This window comes from Netta rufina, assembly GCF_964035555.1.
Source record: "Netta rufina genome assembly, chromosome: Z".
Classification (NCBI taxonomy): domain Eukaryota; kingdom Metazoa; phylum Chordata; class Aves; order Anseriformes; family Anatidae; genus Netta; species Netta rufina.
In genome coordinates this window covers 7,194,488-7,217,153 of record NC_140126.1, presented here as the reverse complement: position 1 = coordinate 7,217,153, position 22,666 = coordinate 7,194,488, and the positions used below count along the sequence as shown (strand labels likewise).

The 22,666-nt window shown below is 44.7% G+C and overlaps 1 protein-coding gene across 1 annotated transcript in view; it reads left to right on the top strand.

The window, feature by feature from the left end:
* The window catches only part of CCBE1 (collagen and calcium binding EGF domains 1), a gene marked incomplete at both ends in the record, with an annotated part of 92,895 nt that overhangs the window by 53,551 nt on the left and 16,678 nt on the right, over nucleotides 1-22,666 (top strand). Inside the window, one exon of the mRNA XM_084304851.1 lies at nucleotides 18,152-18,204. Within this exon, the coding sequence (XP_084160977.1) occupies nucleotides 18,152-18,204 (53 nt within the window). The remainder of the gene's footprint in view (nucleotides 1-18,151; nucleotides 18,205-22,666) is intronic.

The window sequence follows — 22,666 nt, the reverse complement described above, 5'->3', positions numbered from 1 at the left end:
TGCTCCCAGGCTGCTCGGTCGGTCACGCTTAATTGCTAATTAGCTACCTCCAGCCCTTTCCCTGGGAATTATGATAATGAACATAAAGAACTGTTTATTCTAAATGAGACTTCCTGAGGGTAACAGCCTCCTCGGTGGCTGGAGAAATGGAAAGCAAGCCCGAGGAAACACCAGGGCGCTGTGTGGTTTTTGGCAACAGATGATAAACATTTCTTTGTGGAGGGAGCAGAGCATGTAATTTACTGCCCAGCTCTAACAAGAGCTGTCTTGACCATTTTGCTCTTCTTTGCCATCGCTGTCAAAACGCGACAGCTAAATCTCCTCAGAAACTGTGCAGTGGGTATTTTTATAGGTAGCAGCATAAAACTTACCGGGCTTTATCTGTGGAAAATGCATTCATCATTTTTATAAGATCTCAGCTATTCCCTGAATGCCCTCGTTGCTCGTGGAGGGGCAGGCAGCCCCTGCCCATCCTTCTGTAGAGGACCACAGCCTGTCCCAGGGCAGGAGGTTTCTGTCGGACTCCCTGCTAGCTTTGCATTGCACAGGTAAAAAAAACAGTGGTCTAAAACCACTGAGCTTGCTTCTAAAACACAATCATTAGCCACTTTATATCAGTCCCCAGAAGCTTTTGCTTCCAAGACCATCATTGGACAACAACTGGTCATGGTCACCACTTAACTGCCTTTTAGTGACATCCCATGGGGAAATAGAAGTCCTGCTGTCCCTGTTCCACCCTCAAAGCCATAGGACATGGGGAATGCATCAACACAGAGCAAGGCCAAGCAGTGCCTGGGCAGAGCCGCAGGCAGTTGTCTTGCTGCCAGGCCCACACCAGAACACCCCACACTAGCTCAGGAGTCTTTGAATTAGCTGGAAGAAACACAGGGGGAAAACACCATCCCCAAGAACTTCAAGGAGCATGGAAATGAACTTGGTGCACTGGTAATGGTGATCAATATAAAGCACTGCTGCACACAGCAGTGACCTTATAAAAGTGCAAAAGGTTCAGCACTTGCAAATTAAGAAAAGTTGGTGTTAACACATGCATGCGTAATTGTCATTGGAATTCTGTGGTTCTCTGTTATGATTCAGCCTTTAATTACATGATTGTAGTCTGCTTTTTTTGTTGTTTTTTTTTTTTTTTTTTTTTTTTCTGGCCGTGCTTCTGGAAAGGTTTCCTGCGTGGTCCAAAAGCAGTGAAGTTTTGGCGTTACAACATCACCCTGGTTTACAAAACATTTTAATCCACGGGGAGTGTCTCTTGGAGCTACCCAGCTGAGGGGGTGGCTGCCCTTGTCTGCAGCTCTGCAAACAGAGCATCCCGCTAGGAGCTCCCCTGAGGCTGACCTTCCTCCCTCAGGTGATGCAGTTGTGCGTGGGGATGCTCTGGTTGTCTCTCTTGAGGAGGGACCTCGGCAGTGTTTCCCCACTGTGTCACACCCCATTGCAGGAGGAGGGCAGCAGGCTGTGGCTGGAGAACGTGAGCAAGAATGCAGTTTTCTGTGGGTCATTGTGGTGCAGATCTCCCCCTTTCGTGTCCTTTGATTTTCCTCCCCATGCACAGCAGGGACGTGGTGACACAAAGTTGAAAAAAAAAATGGGATAACCCTACTGAATCCACATGGCAGAAGTGTCTGTCCCTCTCCTTTGAGTACAGAGGTACCTGTGCACAACCAGCCCCCCGCCACGCACAATAGTGTGGTGAACTCAGTATGAATTTCAGCTTCTTCACAGAAAATCATGTGTATGTATAACAAAGGATGCGATGGCATTGATTATCCTGCACTCACAATGTGCTGATGTGGGAGACTCCATCCCAGTCCATGCATATCTGCCCTTCCATCCCCTGACTTAGCTCAGGTTTGAAAATGAATCAGGGCTGGGGGTTGTTGTTTTGGCCAAGGTCTGCATAAAGACTTGGGATTCTGGTCCTTGCCAGGGATGCTTCATCGTCAGTCTAGTAAAAATATTTTTCTGCTCTGAAAGCTATAAAGTTGTGCTCATTTGGTAGTAAATCTAAGGACTTATATAAGTGAGAAGTCTGGGAAACCGAAGTAAGGAACTGTCAGTTTTCTTGGACATCTCCTGATGTTAAACATAGCTTCTATTTGCAGACCTCATGCTATAGTGGTTAACATCATGGAAGTAAAAACATATTATTACTACTACCAATAATAATTAGGAGAGTGGAGAGGTCCAGAAATCCCAGTCAGAGAAAAAAGTATGTAATACTACACATTTTTAAATGAAGGTGTAGGTTTTATTTCAAGGGAAGCCACGGGGTTTTGTGCCAGAAAACACCACGGGAGTGCTCAGCAGAAGCCACAAGCTCCATGTGTAAGCAGGAAAGAGAGGGGTTGTTTCACGTTGATGGACCCCCCTGCACATGATGATTGCTGCTGAACGCCAGTGCTGTGGATTTTGCTGGATCCTTCAAAGAATGAATAGAAATGTAGGCTTGGGGTGACCTCCTGCTGTTGCTTTGTATCCCTGGAACTCAGTTAGCTTTGGTGTATCACAAAATAGTAACTGAGGGCTGCATGTTTCTCTGCTGTGCATAGTACAATCTGAAAAATTCATCTGTGATGAAGTATTCTGTGTTGTAATATCCTACCTTACCTTTCATCAGATTTTTATTAGTGCAATTCAGGAGATTCATCCACAGAAGTGTCTGTGTGGGCAACAATAAAAAGCCCAAGATAAATTTATTCAGAGTTACTATCTGCAGTGATAGAGAATAGATAGTGGATTTCTGTTAGTGTTGTGATTCATTTAAATAAAAACCATATGCCTGGAGTCAGAGCCTTGGAGATAAGTCAGACATCTGGCTGAGATTCCATGTTTAGGAATGTAAATGATGCAGATGGTGAGAATGCAATACACACTGTGCCCATCAGGTTGTAACAGTGATGAACAAGCACTTCATTAGGTAGAAAGGGGGGGAAAACCCAAACGAAGAGGTGCAATTTCTTGAGGAATGTGGTGATATTCATTTCAGTTTGGAGTATGAGGCCTTCCATGTATGTGTCCGGGGGAGTCTGCTTTACACCGCAAGCCAAACCTTTATTCCAAATATATTAGCGTGCCAGATATAATATAACACTTTCAAACAACTCTGCGGAATCAGATTGATATCTTAGGCTGTAAAAATGTTGAGTGCTTTGGGAATAAAATGTCTTCCTTTGAGTGCTTTGGGAATAAAAACCAACTTGTGAACAGGGTAGGAAACAGAACAAATAGTTTCTCTTACTCTTCATAAAACACTACCACCACATAAGTGTTTACTGGTGTGAACTGTGGAGTGGATCAGAGATGTCACATGGGTATCAGATGGAGATAGATAAATCGGTGGGAATTTAGCAGCAGTACCAACTGATGCAAATTGTATGTTCTGAGAGGGAGAGGGATATGAGTCTTGCAATGCTAACACCATCTTTGCTGATACTGTTTTAGCCTCAGATCTATACTTAACATTGTCTCTGAAGGGTAGCACAAACTCAGTGCTGATGTGTTCACCTGGGGTGTCACTTTTTGGAGACGTGTTTTCAAGGGAGAGCTAAGATTAACTCAGGGAAAGCCAAAGCAACTGTCACCAAGGTCACAGTGGTCAGGACAAGCCAGACATAAAAAAGTATATTGCTACTCCCTTATCTTCTAGAATTCCTTAGCAGTCAGTCTACATTATAGTTATTAAAGTAAAATGTCTGGAAGTTCAGTAATGGTGGTCACAGCATGAAACATGTCAGAAGACCAAGAATTAATGGAAATAAATTACCCAAACTTTATCCAGTTGCTTGTTTTAGGTGAAGATTATGACACTTGTCTATCACCAGGGTTGTGATTTGTCCTGGGCAGTCTGGAAGTGTGGCATCTGCCACTGCTTGTGAGCGGGGACTCTGCCAAGGCCACAGCCATAGCTTCCATGCTGCAAAAAGCTCTTAGTGCTGTCACTCGTTTCATTTGGAAAATCGATTTCAAGAGCATGAGCTATTTGATACTTCCCCCATAATTAATCTCAGATAAAGAAGTCTTTAATACAACAGTTGACCATAGGTTGTTGACAATGCAATTGAGGTGGACAAGGCCGATGAGACGTGGTGTGTGGCAGCCCGGGATGCTCCTCAAGAAATCAAGACATACCTACAGCGTGCATAGCAAGCTGGATATGTGCTCGCCTATCCATGCACCCAGTGGTGCTTGGACCTCCCGAGGAGAGGGGCATGGCTGGAGATGTCCTATAGCCTTTATGCTAGTAACCCCAGGTTTGTCAGGTTTATTGGCAGACATCACAGTGGTGAGACCTTCACAGTGTAATGCCTCAGCTGCACTCCTGGTAGTGGACAAGCAAGAAATGTAGCACTGAGTGTTATCTAGAAACAGCAGCCTGAGATGTTCAGAAAAGGGTTTTGACCACATACACTACATTTAGTCTACCAAAAAAAAGTGACCTTGTCCCAACATGCTGAAAGGCCAGGGGAGAGTGATGGAGAGGGCTGGGCTCCTACAAGCAGACACGCATAGGGCTGGCAGCAAGCGTGTCTCAAAGCTGACACCCAGCAGGATGCTTACCTTTGTCATGGCTCACAGAAGTAAGGCAGACAGAGCCAAAATCAATATCCAGAAGAAAGCAACCATTTGTGTGTGAGCTTAAAAGACCCTGCAATAGATGAAACCATTGAGTGCCACAACTGGGTTGGTATGGAGTTTAACGCACAATGATGGGTTAAATTGGTCAGTAACTCTCATCCTGATCTTGCTCTGGTTGCACATTTTTTAAAATTTATTTATTTATATTTTATTTTCCTTCTTAGTCCAAATTTTGAGCCTGTATGGATGCTTCAAACGCCAGAGTCACTCCAGTGATCTCAGCACTTTTTTGCCTGGGACTGGAATCAATCCATCAGCTCCAGCAGATTCAGCCCTGTTTTGCACTTGTTTAAGACAGAGAGGATTAGTGCAAATTAGACATGCGCCTCCAGGCATTATTATCTGGAAACATGGCAATATTTCAATGGTGTACCCAATTAGCACAAGTCTAATTACACAGTATGGCAAGACAACAACAACAACAGAAAGTTTTTTGGTTTTGCTCCAATAATACCAAAACAACAGCTAGAAGCATCACTTGCAAAGGTCTCAACAGAATACTACAATTATACAAATTGTAGGAGAAAAACAAGCTCTATTTCTTTACACGTAAATATTTATTTCTTAATGGGTGAAGTGAGACTAAAGCCTATCAAGAAATAGAAAAATATATTTTCCAGGTAAAGCACATTCCTTTGGTACCAGTCGTACTCTGGACCAAGTTCTTGTGCCTTGTTTTTACTGACTAAGGGGCTAACCCAGCTAAAGCTGCTTCTTTCTTCTCAGGCTGCACAAACTTGCCAACATCACAGAGCCTGACTGTGCAATTTTCCTTTCACGGGGAAGGTCTGTTTTAGATGAGCAATGGATTTGATATTTTTAAAGATGGGTGGGATGGGGTTGCTTGTTGTTTTCCAGCATCAAGTGTGAGAAGTTATGCAAGCTTCTTCCCAGCAGTCAGCACACTTGAGAGCCCCCCATGCTTTCATCAGAAGTGATCCCCACCAGCAGAAGACATTTTCACTGGATGGCTGAAGAAAGGCCAGGTTTGGGTTTGTGACCGCCCCGCTTTGTGTCCCAAAGGTAGTTTTTTTTCACCTTCAAGTCCCCATTCCAGCAGCAAGGGCTGCCCCCTGCAGCTCCCCTCTCCCTTGGGTTCATTTCACCCGTTTGCTCTGCATGTTTTGAACAAACAAAGTGCCTCTTGGTCCCATCTCAGGCCATCCAGGCATCACACATGGAAGCAGAGCCCATCCCCAGTTTAGGGGCAGTGGATCAGAGGGAAGGCTGCAACTAGTGCATGGTTTCGACATGGCTGCATGTTTGCAACCAGCTGAGCATGCAAACAACAAGCAGGCAGAGTGGGTGGCTGCACCCTCAGGCACCAGAGTGCAAATGGATTTGGCAGTGTTTCATCATAAAAACCTTGGGTTCAACATCAGTAGGTTATTCAGGGGTAAAATCATCTTCCAGTGTCAGGATGGGGAATGCAAGGGGAGAAGCAGCAGCTGGTGTCAATGCAGTTAAATTAGGCAAGTGGGCTCTCCACTGGGCTTGGGCTGTGGTTTGCTTGGTTAAGACATGGCGCAGTTGCTTGTACAATTAGTATGTGGCTGATGAGCAATTGACACCACGTTCAGGATCTGTCTGGCTTGCTCTGAACAAGTTTCTGAAAACTTTGCATTTATTTTTAAAAATGGCCTCATGCCACCCACTTGCCCATGAATTAAAGAAGAGCAGGATGTGCTGTCGCCTGGAGGGCACAGCAGGTCTGGTGCGCTCCATGCTTTGGACCCTGCAGCCCCTTTGCTGGCAGGAAGAAGTGCCAGCTTGCATTCCTAAGCCTGCCATTTCTAATGGAGGAGCTAACCAAACTGCCACATCAAAAACGCTGCTTTGTGAACTTTCCATCATCTGCGGCCTGCAGGATCTGAGCTCTCCAGGCGGGGAGACCAGCGCCGACCCGAGCACCGCGTCCCAGCGGCAGCCGCAGCAGATACCAAGTGTTCTCGTGACACCATATAAATAACAGCTCGCTCCAGTAATGCTTGTCTGCTTAGCAAATTGTTTCAGGATTTACTCCATCCACGCTCCCCTGCAAAAAATAACCTGCAGATGTGTGCCTCTAAAAATAATTCTTGGCGCTGGGGCCGCGGTGCAGCATCACTGCATAATTCAGCAAACTTTCATGCTGTATCCTTTTAGAAACAAATCTTTTCTGTGTGCTGGAAGCGGTTCATGGAGATGGATTCTGTCCTAACAGAGACTGCTCTGTATACATATAGTATTTTGCTATCATATCTGTGGACAATAGACATGGATCTGGCTTGTGAACATGTTATGTTAAGAATTATTTCTTTCCTTGTCCAATTCATTAAGTCTGTATACTTAATAAGCAGTTTCAGCTTTTACAAGGTCTTCTCTGGGAACAATAAAAGAGAGGGGAAAAGGAGAGAAACATCTGGATCAGTAAAACACTCTTGAAATAATATCTTTTTTAGTGTCTTTGTAGAGATTTCCAAAGGCTTACACTAAGAAGTTAATTCCATTGTTGCTATTGATGTTGAAAATATATTAGAAGCACAATTTTGACTTGGTCTTATTGCTTAGATAGCGATCAGAGTTGGCCAGCTCTTTTGTTTAAAAATATTGTCATGACAAATAGCTTTGTATTTCATTCAAGATTTACTGCTCTTTTTTCAGTTTTTCTCCTTTTAAATTTTTATTGTGAAAATGGAGGGAAAGGGGTAAGACAACAGTGAGAGGAGACCAAAGCTGCAATTGCATTGCAATTTAGTGAATCACTTCCTTCCTTCCTTCCTTCCTTCCTTCCTTCCTTCCTTCCTTCCTTCCTTCCTTCCTTCCTTCCTTCCTTCCTTCCTTCCTTCCTTCCTTCCTTCCTTCCTTCCCTCCTTCCCTCCTTCCCTCCTTCCCTCCTTCCCTCCTTCCCTCCTTCCCTCCTTCCTTCCTTCCTTCCTTCCTTCCTTCCTTCCTTCCTTCCTTCCTTCCTTCCTTCCTTCCTTCCTTCCTTCCTTCCTTCCTTCCTTCCTTCCTTCCTTCCTTCCTTCCTTCCTTCCTTCCTTCCTTCCTTCCTTCCTTCCTTCCTTCCTTCCTTCCTTCCTTCCTTCCCTCCCTCCCTCCCTCCCTCCCTCCCTCCCTCCCTCCCTCCTTCCTTCCTTCCTTCCTTCCTTCCTTCCTTCCTTCCTTCCTTCCTTCCTTCCTTCCTTCCTTCCTTCCTTCCTTCCTTCCTTCCCTCCATTTGTTTTCCAATTCCTTGATCTGTTTTAAATATATATGTTTATTAGCAGATATAATAAATATCTGCCAGTGGTACTTTTAGGTTTGGTAGCCTACAGTTTTGCACGCTTACCAGCAAACAGAGCTCAGATGCTCAGGGGCTGGAGTAGATTATGCTGGAGAGGAGCCCCTGTGAGCTGCAGCGGCTTCATGTGGAGAAAAGGGAGCTCTGGGATGAATTTAATTGGCATGTCCAGCTACCTATTGAAGAGCTAATGAAGAGAAGACAAAGCCAGACCTTTATCAGAGGTGCACAGCTAAAGGACATGATACAAGCACTGAGGGTGCAGCCAGGGACATTTTAAGTCAATATAAAGGGGAAAAATACACAGTGAGTGGTGAAACACTGGAAGAGAGTCCCAGAGAAGTGGGACAATCTCCATGCACAAAGACGTTCAGAGCTCATCTGGATGAGTCTCTGAGCTGCTGACTCTGCTGTCAGATACACTTGGATTTCCAAAGGGCCCTTGCAACCACAATTACGCTGTAAATCTGTTATTCCAAAAATATGTATTGTTTTGTTTGGGTTTTGTTTGTTTGTTGGTTGGTTTTGATTTGGTTTGTTGTTTGTTTGTTTGTTTTCCTATGATATCTATCTGCTGCTTATAGAATGGCTGAAGCCTTGACTTGAAAAATCCCCATGGCTGTACTGAAGCAGGGTCGTGCCCTGTGACTCCAAGCCAGAACTGGAAGGATAAAAATCCTTTAGTATAAGTGGCTGTTAAGCACTCTTGTGTGATTCATAATACATAAAATTAGATGGGTATGCTTTTTGCACTCTTATAAAGCACATCCTTTAAAGATAGGAGCCATTTAATACCCTTCATCTGTAGATGGGATAGAGAATGTTCAGGAAATGCCTTGCAACCTTTTTCTTGCATGGAAATAGCAAGGTGGTGGCTAATTACCATGATTTCCTTTTAAAAGTGTTTATTGTTGAGGATGGAAGACAGGCTTTTGGATTGCAGCCATTTGATTCGTCAGCTTTTTGGCTTTGATGAAAGCAGAGAAGTGGAACTTTATTGCCCCTTAACTTTCAGGCATTGAGATTATCAGAGGAAAAGCTCCCAGTGCAGTGCGTTGGTGATACAGGCTTGGACACATCTCAGAAATCAGACTGGAGAAAATTTGCCCGTGAGGTTTTGGACCAGAACAAGTGATGCCTGGGGACTAGAGGGGTGGCATCCCACCTCAGAGCCTCTGCAACGCCATGCCTTTCCCTGCTGGATACAATACTCCTGTTGGGGGATACGTGGAGGAGTTGTTACCTCTCAGCTGTGCTTTTATCTGTTTCTGTTTTTTACCCATCTGTGGTGCTAAAAGTATCAGTGGGTGGTTTCAGAGCACCATGCCCAGCAGTGATGTGCTGTTTGTTCAGTTTTGCTTTCATCACCAGGAGGATGAGAGGGAATGACAACCAAGCGTTGGGTGAAATGTTGGGTTTGGTTCTCCTCTGCACTATGACAAAGCAAATAGTGCAAGTCAGGGACAGGCTTGTGCAATGCCGTCTTGTTCAAATGGCTCTGTCTGGGCTGGAGATGGCAAATACAAGACATCTGTCTTGCTACGGTGACTCTTCATTTCCTTCTTTTTCCCCATGATCTGGGATGAGCCCACTCCTGCATGATGAGAGCTGTCATTTCTGTATGAGGTTTCCACACCAGCAAGGCAGAGCATCCAAACCTATCCATCATCTTCACACCCACACTGTGTTGGCATCTTCTCAATATTGTGGGCAGTCAGTGTAGGGAGCGATGTTCTCGGAACTGTGTCTTAAATCATTTTCCATGGTATCTGACTTTCCTAAAAGCTGATAGCTTTGTGTCTGGCTTTTCCCAGTTCCAGCGTCTTCAAATCGCAAGATGGAATTATTTGCTCATTTTCTTTACCGAGTTGGATTTCAGAAACGATCACATATTTTCTTTGTATGATTGAAATCAAATTACTCTTTCTAAGATACATATTTTTGATGCTTCACATGAAAAGCCTGGGTTGTATCTGTATTTGTCTGTGGGTACAGGCGGATGGTGTGTCTATAGGGAGAGCAGACTTCAGTCAAATCCTGAACCTACCAAAATCAGAAAGAGGCTTGCAGTGACAAATGTCATCCAGAATTGATTAAGTTTATGCCACAAGAGATTGTCTACAAATGTTCTTCATAAAAGTGATGTTATAGCCCACCCTCAGAGTTGAGCACATGCCTAAGCATCACCCTGAATCTTGGTCTATGAGCCCATTCCCACCTGGTTCGTGTTTGTGGCAAAGCTGCCAGGGATTTCTGCAGAATCAGGATGAGGCCCTTCAGCAGCAGCTCACCCCTGAGAGAACATAGACCTGGTTACTAGCTTGTCTCCAGAGGTTGGTTGGGATTTGTGTACTGTTTGGAGACCTAGCTTTAGAAATCTTCCTCCTTGCATAGTTTCTACGATGAGCTTTTCTGTGTGTGCGTGTGTAGAAGGCGCTTGCCTTCCATTGTTTATCAAAAGGAGTTTATTAGGCATTGCTTATGCAGCGTTTTCATGATCCCGTTGATGAAAGATGCTATATAAACGAGGCTGGGTTGGACGGCACTCAGCCAGGCTGAGCGCCTGCCAGCAATTTATTGCTGTTTGACTCCAGTGACAGAGCAAGAGCCCAGCAGCCAGCCAGCACAGCTCCTGCGGCACGGCACTGGCTCTGCCTTCCTTTCTGAAGGAAATTATCTCTCTCTGTCTATCTCATGTGGATATTTGGTCAAGGAATTGGAGTTACAGAATGAAGAGCCATGGAAGCTTAAAAATCTGAGGGGCAGGACAGATGTGCTGTGATGCATCCTGTACTCTGGCTCACCTTTGTGCAGATCCATCACTGAGCGTGTGCCGTCAGTGGGGCACGCTATTTATGGACCTGGAAGGAAATTTGGCCAACAGTCCTCTGGTTGAAAGTCAGAGGTGATAAAAAAAAAATAAAAAAAAAATAAAAAAAAGCAAAAAAGCTTTATATCTCAAGGCAATGAGTTATTGTAAAACACAGACCCAATTTTAAATCATTTTAATCAAGGTGTAGAAAACTATGTGTTTTTATAAATTCAAGCATATTAATGATGATGTACATTGTACTTGTCCAGATCATTAGATTATGCAGCAAATGCAAATAGTGCCATCTTTTTATAAAATTAATCTTTTTTCTTCCCATCAAATTGCACACCTGTCAAACATTAATTTGGTTCTGTAAAATCTATGCCAGCTTCACCTGAGAAACCAAACAAAATCATTTTCTTGGGAGAATGCCAGAAAATAAAAGAAATTTTTAAGAAAAGGAGAAGCAAGACAAAGCTGACAGCATGTATATAAAGCTGAGTCTAAGCAGATGAGAAACGTCAAAAGTCTTTTATTTAATCATTCTGCTATTTTTGACATGCTGCGTAGCGATAAACCATATGAACATTCCCTTGCATTAGGGAACAAAAAAAAAAAAAAAAAAAAAAAGAGAAATAAAAATCCAAGACAGAAGAGAAGAAATCACTACGTGATTTTGAGGATGATGTTCACATGCATTTAAAATATCCACCAAGTGGCTTTTTCAGCAGCTGTAGGGTAATTGCTGGTTGTCAGTGGTGCTGTCTGGGCCGTGCTGTGCGTTGTTCAGTGCTTAGGTCAGGGGTTTGTGGCACAGAGGTGATGGTTGAGCAACACTCAACGATGTCAGTCCATGGCCCGGGGCACAGCATTACGGCTTCCACCAAAATTTGAAGCCTTGGTCCTGTGGTTTGAAGTGGAATCCCCAATACAACCTTTTTCTTTCATTATACATTGGAAGGAAGGATTGCAGGAGACATCTCTGCAAGTCTGTATTCTGCCCAGAAGAGCCCCAAATGCTTGGTTTATGTTGTTCCTTCCCCCTGTGGTGAGCAGAAGCTCACGAGCAATGTTCTTCTTGTGGGGCTGCCTGCAGAGTTTTTGTAACCCCTCCCTTTCCCCTGCATCCCCAAAGTCCTAAAATAGCCTGAATATGGTGATCTCTGGGGACTGCTGACCTGCTGACACCATGGGGATGTGTTTAGAGAATTGGTCTGCCAGCCCAGACCTTGTTTGGACACCTCCTGGCACCAAATTTACTTAGACAAAAGCACCAACCCCAGCATGATGCTCCATGATGGGGTGATGGAGGCCCAGGGGCTGCCACAAGGACAAAGGATGGACCTTTTTGGTGGTTAAACTCCCCAAAGCTGTGATGTTTTGCTTTTTGTGCAGTCTCAGGTTTCATGCAGCCCCTTCAAGCTCCACTGATCCCACCTCCAGTTGTGCGGGGTTTCTTTCACCTCTTCAGGTCTTTTCTTCTCCTTGACAGAGGAACGTGCTCCATGTGTTCACACACAGCATGCTCTGCAAGGGCTGCAAATCACCCTATCACCATAAAACTTCCCATGACCAACAAAAAGATGAGATGAAACAGGACTTAGAGCAGCTGGGAGAGGAGTCTGTTAGCAACACATTACAACAAGGAGTAGGCAAAGAGTATGTCTGAGAGCATCCAAGAGCATCGGCCAGAGCCTCCCTGGGCAAGACCTGGCATGGTTCCCCAGAGCAGTTCAGTGTGTGCCAGAGAAAGATCTGGTCCCTGGCTCCTGCTCACAGCAGAGGAGCTCAGGAATTATGAATCTTATCAAAGACTTCCCAAAAGCAGTAACTGGAATAGGACTTCATTTCTGGTATCTGTCTTAATAACCAGAGCTGAGGGAAAAAAAAAAAAAAAAGAAAAAAAAGAAAAAAAAGAAAAAAAAGAAAAAAAAAATAGATAGCAAGACTGTGGGGTTGTTTTTTCTTTCTTTCCTTCTTTCTTCCTTTTTTTTTTTTCTTTTCCTTTTTAAAAAAAATAAAACAGTAATATGTGAGTAAAGTTATTTGACCGAGGAAGCTGATGAGAAACGTGATATAGACTCAGGCAATTACTGAAAATCTGACCTTTAGAAAAAACAAGTGGCTGCAGTGATTTTCTGTCAGAGCTCTGAGCTCCAGCATTGCTGGTGCAGGTGGATCTCTGGCTGTTGGGTTAGATCCTGCTTTATTCAGTTGGTTAAGAGAACTAAAGCAGTGCACATACACCTACCGTGGTCCTAGGTGCAGCTGCACCTCGTAGGCAATGCAAAACCTGCACTGTACCCTGTGTTATTCACTCACAGCTGGGACAGTGACTGGAAGGGCTAGAGCTGGCCTTGACCCTTGTGTCACACCCAGGGTGAACATAAATCATCTCTTTACAAAACCGTGAAACGGGACTAAGTCTGGAAATCATGGCAAAGTGTATGCTGAGCGAGCGTCTGCAGCGAGGCCATCCTCACTTACTCAAGATTTCGGTATGCATCCCACGGAAAGGCAAACAAAAATAAAGCGTGTTGCTTCAGTTTTACACCATCTTGCAATAAATCTGCTCTCTGTGTGTAAATTACGACAAAACTGCATGTAACTACTGAGCTACTACTGTCTAAATGCAACTGCACTGCAGATGGGCTTTGTCTGTGCGCGTTTTGGCAGATAGACCTGGCCTGCATATGAATTTCACATAGAATACAAGAAAAAAAAAAAAAAGTAAAAAAAAAAAAAAAAAGAAAGAAAAAAATAAAGATTTTTTTTAAGGTACCTTCTTGGCTTGCTTGCATAGCTGACTATTTTTGGAGGTTAATTGCTGTATTTTCTATTTGCATTTTGGCTGCACTGTGTATTTCTGAAAGTCAGGATGATCAAAGAGGAACACCATGCAGACACAACAAGGAGCCACTCCGACAAAGTCTGCCGTTGTGCAATTAAACGCGGCTGAGCCACAGCCTTTGCTGACTCAGGACTTCAAGATATGGCCCCAGTTCTTCTGAGTTCACGTTATAAACTTGTGTCCGTAAAAGTCTTGTTATTTTTTTCTAGCTTTTCCCAATAGGAAATTGGATTTTTAATTAAATATGTTTGTCAGGAGAAGTGTTGGCTTTTCATGAGTTGTCCTGTCTTTGTAACTGCCAGCACTAAATGGAAATATTGTCAGACAATGAATGATGTTCTCAGGGTTCTGACAGTTGGATGCTGAATATATTCTGGATTCACTTTTCTAATGAAATATCAAACCCTCTCCTGGCACTTGCTTCTCATGGTGCACACTTTTTCTCTTTTGGTTTGCGTTTTTGACACAGTTCTGCAATATGAGATGAAGATAGGAGAGGTTTTTTGCAATGACAGCTTGACTGTATTATCATTATTTTCTCATAAGAGTTAAGCAGCTCTTATGGCCCCTAAGCTGCGACTCTTCTGACATGGGTAGGTCAGAAATATCATGTCAGACAGAATGGATTTGACCTGCCTGACCACCTACTGAGTTGCTGCATCTTCCAGGGAAGACATCTCACTGTGCCTCTGCCCGAATTGCTTTTTTCTGGGTGGAGCTGCCTCAAAGGCTCCATGTCGTAAGGAAAAAGCAAGGATAATATTTTATTGTAGTAATTCACTTTCTGTCTCGGCATAGGGATTTCTGTGTCTGCTTTGCTCCTAGGAGACAAATATTTCCTAGAGTGGACTCTCCTGTTTCTGCTTTTGACATCTGTAGCAAGAGACTCCTTGACTTATTATGTTCATTTGAAGCCAGTATAAAGCATTGGGTTTTCTCTTCCCTGCCCTTCCCTTCACATCTCCCCTTCCCATTTTTTCAGTCATTACATGGCCATCATGTATCTTTTACAACACGATCATTGTGGTAAAGTTCAGGAGTTGTCCTTTCTGCTGAAATTAACAAAAACCTGTATAACACATCGTAAAGCTCCGTTCATCACCTGCCAGGTCGCTGCAACATTAGTGCTGGCAGATACAGGTTAATTCTCACTTTAATTCACTACCCTGCTATTATTTGCATTTCCAAGGCACTCCAGCTGTTGCAGGACCCAGAGACCCCCCCTGTCTATCTCCCACAGCCAAACTTTCCAGCTCAGAGCCACCGGTGTCCTGGCTCAGACCCAGAGCTGGGCTGGGGGTGGCGGCAGCTGTACACCAGGTGGGAACAATTATGGGAAGGAGTCCCAGCCCGCGCTGCTGATAGCTCCCAGATAAGCTAACTTAATAAAGTTGTGGCTTAATGAAGCCGCATTCTTTGCATCTTGCCTTTCGTCCTGCCTGTCTGGGGCGATGCTATCGAGCAGCTAACCGGGGCTGGGGGGGCCGTGCTGGAGCATCGCTGTGTGCTGGGCACAGGGAGGGGGGACATGCAGAAAGGTCAGCTCCCCTCCCAGCCTGCAAGGCAACAGCCCACAAAAGCCTGCCATGGGGTTGTTTATTGGTATCACATGCTTGACCCTAAATCAAAAGTTGCTGGGCTGCTCTCCTCTTTCTAGCAGCTGAAGCACCCTCTTAAAAGCTGTAACAGATACATCTGCCAAAAGCTTCTTCTTTTGGAAACCAGACCCAATGTTAATGAATTGACTTAATTTCCCCGCGGATCCAGATTTTAGAGGCTGAGCTTCTTGCCCAGCTGCCTATTTGTTGGTGTTTGCTGCATGCTCACACGTATGGCTGTGCAGCAACTGTTGAGCTGAAAGTTATTCAGTAGCTAAAATTATCAGTAGGGACCCCCTCCCCCCTTCCTCTCATTATATATAACGAGATCGCTGCTGTGCAACGTTGATTAGACATGTCAACCTGCAGCTGGATGTCTGAAAATGAGTATTGCTATTAAAATGCCTTTGCTAATGATCAGCTCGTGTGTCCATCATTTTGACAGATTTCTCCTCAGGAATGTGGAAAGCATGCAAGAGTCCCAGGGTTGCAAAGTAATGTTCGGGGAAACCAGTATTGGCATATTGTATTTCCTGTGCATTAACCCCAAAGTAACAGTTCCCCTGGAAAAATCATGCTGATGGCTGAAGCTTGCTGGTGAGTGTGGACCACACTAAAAGAGATCCACAACCCTGAGGTGGGAACCAAGTCTCACAGGGAATTGGTTTCTGGAGTGTGAGTCTGAGGGCAGGGCATCTGTCATCCACTTCTTTTAGTGTGATTTAAGGCTTTCATCACTTGGAGAAATCTTCAGGTAGTTGGAGAAAATATTTCTAAATCTCCTTGCCAGTTAATCATGGAAAAATTGAACAAAATTGAAAGGGAGGCTCAAGACAAGGAAATAATTTTTCAAGGACATCTCATTCCCTATGTAACTCATGCCCACAAGATGCCATTAAGGCTACTGATTTTGGAAAGGGCTTGGACATTTGCTAGGACAGCACGATTTTTCGTTGGCTTGCCTAGAGTGAGCCGCTGTTTAAGTCTGCACTTCGGGGAGCCACGGCAATATTTTATGGCCATAGCTCAGTGTGCGGCAGGCTCCTGGGCTCTGCTGCTTTCCCAAAATCACCTGCCATCTCTCAGGTGCCTGGGGACTGATTGCGTGGAGACTTTCCTCCTGCCACAGGGTACAAGGAGCCATGTGCCCGCTCTTTAAGTGTGTGTTGTAGTCAGACAAGGTGTAGCAGGGAGGTTTGAATGGGGCAAGCTGTCTGGCTACCAAAATAAAGCAGAAAGATGTAGAACCTTAATTTAGCCACAAGAAAACCAACCCAAAAGCTGGGTGATTCGAGAGGAGAGGGGTGGCTCTGTAAGGCACCTAAGGGTGAGCCCTTCCCCAGGAGCAGGCTGTGTGCTCTGAGCTTTGCCTGTGCTGCCCAAGCTGCTTCAGGGATTTTCAAGGGGGCTAAGCCTTTAAATTGTATGGGAATTCCCAGGGAGAAGGAAAGAAACTGGAAATCGGGTGGAAGAAGGAAAGAAATGGTGAAAGCTGCTGTTCCCCTCTCCTTTGGATAGTTCTGGCTGGCACAGCCCCACAGCCCAGCATCTCACGGTAGGGATGCCCTCCTCTCCTCTCCCATCTCTCCTCTCAGGCTGGGCTGTGTCTGCCCCCAGAAAGCAGCTACGAGCAAGCCGTTATCAGCCTCCCCTCTTCTGCAGACAGGAGGAGATGAATGTGCACTTGGAAAGCCTTCGGCGTGGCTTGCAGTGTATGAACAGCCTCCCCGATGCACCTTTGAACCCATTCCTCCTGCATTTGTTTGTCTTGCAGATAAAACTTCACAGCAGTGTTTGGAGAAAAGTCTAATGAGGGACCACTGTTTGCATAACAAAGCGAGGCTTCCTCTTCAGATGTTCAACCTTCATTAGGCATAATTTATATTCCAGCTAATCTTTGGAAGTGGATAAAATATGGAGCCAAAGTTTGTTTTTACATAGTTTGGAGTAATGCATTGTTTGTTTTAAGTGGTCAGTTGCAACTGACAGTTGATTTATGTTCAGCATAATGATGATTTGTGATGGCTGCAGATTGTCGCGGGGAGTGTTGTGTCATTGACTGCCATGGCTTTAGCACTCTTCTACGTCAGTTATTGAGTTAAAAGATAAGGCTGAATGGGTGGTTTCTCAGTATTGCAGATATTTCAGCACAACTCACACAAAACTGTGAATTTGTAAAAAATGTGCTTGTTTTTTTTCCTCCAAAACTCACGTTAACTTGAGCCCCTGCAGTGGTTAGCTCTCAGGGTGATAGGGGACACTGCAGCCTTGCTGCAGTGTGCTGCCTACAAAGCAAACAGGCTGATATGTCTGAATACCTACAGGTCATTACAGGCCAGTGTGTAAGAAGTGAATTAATTTCTCAGCACTTCAACTTTGTTCATAACACAGGCACATAAAAAAAGTCTGGTCCTATTGAATCTTCACTACGGTTTTTGAATATTCACTTATACTTCACCTGTACAAGATACCCTCTTTCACTCCAAATGAAATACCCAATATATTTCACTTATCACCTTCCAGGTTTATTAAAAATGAGAAATGACTGATAACATTTATCTTGTGTGAACTCCTAGCTGAGGCTTTCCCCTTTCTGCAAGTTTACATTGCAATGACGGATGTTTGAAAACACCCTTCAGCATATCATGAAAATTATGACCTGGCTTGTGTATGAAGACAGGGCCAAGGTACGCTGCACCCTTTCAACACATGGAAACAGGGTTTTCAAATGTCTGTGGTCCTCTGTCTGGTTCCCTGAGCAGAGTTGCAGAGCTATCAGATGGCTCATTAATTGAGTGGTGGCTTCCCATGTTATGTTCTTTAATGCTGAGACACCTCCAACTGCAAAGCTTGGGATCCTGAGCTGGTTTCGTTCATCTCATCTATAACAGTAGTCTATCCTTGACTGTTTTTAAAGGCAGCACCAGCCTTTAAAGAACACATTTATTTATTCATTTATTTATTTTATTGTTTTTCAGGAAAAAATGCTGTAAGGGTTATAAGTTTGTTCTTGGACAGTGCATCCCTGAAGGTATGTGATTTCACTGTTCTTACCCTTTGCATCCCTGTGCATTTGTCTTTCCCTGTCTGCCCTGTTCTCTGCACTGCTGGTTTGGAAGAGCATCCTGATAAAACCACAGGCTGGGCTGTACCTCGTGTATCAGTGGGGGGACTGCTTCCAAGAAATGGTTGGGAAAATAGAAAGAATCAGCGTCTTCCAAAATTTTCACTTAGCATGCCAAGCCTTGATCCTCCCCTGAGTACATGTGGCCGCACAGATCTTGTAATATGACCTGGTGCAAGCACAGGGCTACATGCTGCTCTTGGCTGTGCGCACAGCGGCTGTCCATGCATCCAGAAGCACACACTCCCTGGCTACCCCATGGTCTGGCACAGCTGATTTTTGGCTTGGAAGCGCACAGGGTGACTAGGTGGGTCAGTCCTGCCTTTGGTTACCTGTTTCCTGAAGATGCCAGCAAGGGGAGAGCATTGCCATAGGGCATCTCTCTTCCAGCTCCTCTCCTGGTCGTGGGCACAGCCTTCTTGTCAGCAGGGGCACAGGGAGGCCAGCAATTACTTGGGGTAGTTCATGCCATGGTGAAAAGGAAATGTTCCCCTCCTGACAGACTGCCCAGAGGCCTTGCAACTACAATAGCAGGGTTCCAATGCTCAGAGTCACTGATAGCATCTCTCTTTTAGGAAAAAGGCTGAGGTCTGCCTGCCTTAACCGTGGTGGAGACCTCTGTTTGGTCTGCCCAGCCAACCGCTCCATGTGAGTCGTCACTCCTAGCACTTTGCCCAATTTGGATGAAATTGATTCTGAAGTTATGTGGGCGGAGGAACTGTCAGGCAGAACAAATGGTCAGGGACAACAAGCCAATAAACCTTGTTTCCTCCAGAAAGCAGGTTAAGAAAATGGTTTGTGGTAACACATCCTTCTTCTATTTGATGACATATGGAAAACCTCGTGTTGACTTGAGAGTCTTGTCAGTTTGAGACGGTGATGTTTTGGAAAGAAACGTGACAAATTAACATGCTTGGGAGAGTCTGATGTTTTTTGGGTTGCAATCTCCAGCCAACAGGGATCATAACCCAATCTCCAATCCTGCTGTTGTTTCTTTTTTTTACTTTGTTCTTTTACTTTTGGCTGGGAACACTTGCAGACTGGTTGCAAAAAAATAATAATAACAATAATAATAATCTCAAAATAGAAACTGTACATTTGCTGCTTCCATAAGGAAGAGCTCACAGTGCCAACCTGGGGAGCTGGATAGGGCATCACTGGTGCTCACAAGGATGTCCTTGGCCCACACTTTTTCAGTGAATTTTGTCTTGGTGTGTGCAATGAGAGACGATGGCTCCAGTACAAGATGGACACTTGGAGGAGATGGTTGTGCTGGTCTGAACAAGGCTGTTCATGCGTAGGAGGCAGAAGCCCTGAATCTTTTCAGGGTGGAAGGAAGCCAGGTCTCTACAGCCTGGCCTCCAGCTTTCCTAGCGATTGTAATGTTTTTATATGCTGGTTCTTCACTAAAGATAATGGATACAGCAGGAGAAGTAATAGGAGGAAAAATAAAGTGAGAGCCACGGCAATAAATTACTGTACACTTCTAATTTTCATCTCTCGAGGTTTTAGGTGATTATGAAAGCAGCTTTTACTGTGTACCCACTGACTTCACTTAATCCTGCCTAATAACTACATCTCAGTAACCCGAGTGTTTCTGCCATTAATTGGATTTCTCTGCTGGCAGTGGCTTCCCTCCCTTTATATCTCCACCTCCCTTTTTCAGCTCAATCTATATTTTGCCTTGAACTTCACAGGCCACGGCAGTTGTAATAACATCTGAGGCAGTCTGGGCCTTCGGTGTAGGGACTAGAAACATGATTCAGTGAAGCACTCGTTTCGTTTACTCTGCTACAATACATCACTTGGCTCTTCACACATTGTTTTGGCATAATCTTGACAGAGGAGCTGTATGAAATGCATATCTCGACACAGGCACATAAATGCATTGCAGATGTGAGTTTATTAGAGCACATCTGCACCTTTTAATCCTGTGCTGGCAAGTCAAAGCCTGGAGGAATGATCCCAGCCTTGTCTTCTCTGCAGTTCAGTGGTGGCTGCCGGGAGGAGGTTTGGGAGAGGGCTAGAGGAGAGGGCCCACTGATCTCCTCCTCAGGCAGCTGTTATCTGAACAGACACTTTTCCCAAAGGTTGTGTCTTTTTCCATGTCCATCTTTGGTCCCCGTCCTTTTACTTCTTGTCTGCCTTTGAAGAGCAGCAGTGATCAGTGCAGTCCAGTGAGCCCAAGTCCACACCCCCAGGTCCCGCATTTCATTTGCTCAGGACTCAGCATCCCTCTTTGGGTTTCTGTTGCAAGAGCAGGGAACAACGATCCTCAGGAAACACTGAGGGGATTTTGCCTCTTGTGTCTGATTTCTGCTCTGCTTGACCAGCAAAGCTGACAGCCCCAGCCAGCTCTTGTCTTGTAGTGTCCCCCAGATTAAAGCAGAGCAATAGTCTGAAGCAGCTTCCTTTGGTGTGTAGCTTCCCATCACTGGTTTGTTCATTGATTTTTTTGGCTGTGGATTAATTCACAGCAAACTACCCTATGGCAGGCAAATGCTAATCAGACCTGCTCTTTCCTCACTAATGCTGTTTCAGAAACTTCCTTGGTGCAATCTTCCACGTTGCATTGCCATTCCTGAATTTACGGAAGCATACATAGGGACATTTTTTACTCTGCTACAGTTTTTCATGTTATCTTAAAGCCTGAAACAGCCTGATCCTCATCATGTGGCTTTGATTCATCCTCAAACCACATTTCTTAGACTGGGCTGGCAGAAAATGGGCTTGGACATGGGAGGGAGCCTGCACCCTGTTTCAGCAGAGCACACAGAAGTGCTGCAGCACAGCTGAGAGCTGCAGCACCTTGTGCCCAATTTTGCCCTAGCAGTGAGGACTGTCCCCAAGAGTGTCACACTACCTGGAACCAAAGTCCTGGGGACACACAGCTCAGTGACATGAGACCTGCCACAGCCACTGTGTGGTTTGGGTTAATGTGTGCAAACAAGTGGCAGGGAGTTTTGGGAGCATTTCTAGCTCCTGTGCCCTTCCCTAGCCTTGTATGAGCACAAACGAAGCAAATGTCTTGATGGAAGTCTGCTAAGGTGGATGCAAAAACCATACTTAAAGAGTATTTACGTGGAAAATGGTGAAAGAGAGAAGATTAAAAAGAAATGGTGTTGTTTAGTCTAGAGAAAAGAAGGCTGAGGGAAGATGATAACAGTTTTTAAGTATGTGAAAACTTGCTCCAAGGGGGAAAGTAAATGCTTCTTCATGGCCAAGGAGAGAAGGATAAATGACTTTAAGGGGAATTTGGAACAGACACTGGCAAAAAAAACCTCTTTCTATCAGTGAGGCTACTTCATCTCTGGAATAGACAGCATGGAGGTGGGGCACTTCCATCCCTGAGGGCTTTCTATGCAGGTTGCTTGGATGTCGTAGGACAGGTTTACATGTAGCTAATCCTGCTTTGGGTGGAAGGTGGTTCCTTCCAGCTTTCCCTTTTTCTCTGATTTTGTTAGTGCACATCTATTCATGGAAACCCAGTGAGGATGGAGTTAATTTTGCCTCCACTCTGAACAGGCCAAATTTTGACACAGGTCAAATCCAGCATCTGTGTAGGCAACTGTCTATGAAGCAGACATGTTCAGCTCAGTGAGGGCACTGAGCAAAGTCTGCTGCACTGGCCCATTCTTTTTAATCAACCTATTTTATGTCAGTGGAAAATTAAAATTGAAACCACACCCAGGTGAAAACACACCATGAATCCTTTATATCTGTGTCCAATTACTAGTGCCAAATGTAAGAGGAGTTTGCAGCCCCAGCACTACCAAAAAAGCCCCAACTAGCCCCCAGGTTGGTCATATTTGAAAGCAATGGTTGTATTTTTATGCCAAGCTTGGGCAAGGTTCTGCACTATTCCACCCTGGCTGCTGGCACTGTGGTCCCACTGCCATCCCCACCGCAGCACCGCAGACGTGGCAGGACTTGAAGCCAGCACCGTTGTGGAGTACAACAGAAAGAAAGGATGCCTGTTACTCAGAAAGTATCAAGCACCAGGGGGGAAATGCCTGGCACTGGTACAATAACATTTTTTGGTCAAGTGGGCTCTGATGTGACACAGGAGTCCTGGCACCACAGCAGCCTGTTAAGCCCTGTGCACGTTTCTGTGCCCTGGCACACTGTCACTTTTGCCCCCAGTGCTCCACGTGTGTTCTAGATCCTCCATACAGCAAATGTGGTTTCACTTGCTTTTCCATCTATTAGTTCATTGTAATTGTTCGGAAAAAGTCATTGTACCCAGAGAAGTCTGCTAGTCATTAGCATGAGTCAATAATGAGTTTGAGCTTTAATTATTTTATATCGTGTGTATGGAAACAGAGTGCATTGCTGGGAATTCAGTCATAACACGTACATGTAAGTTTGT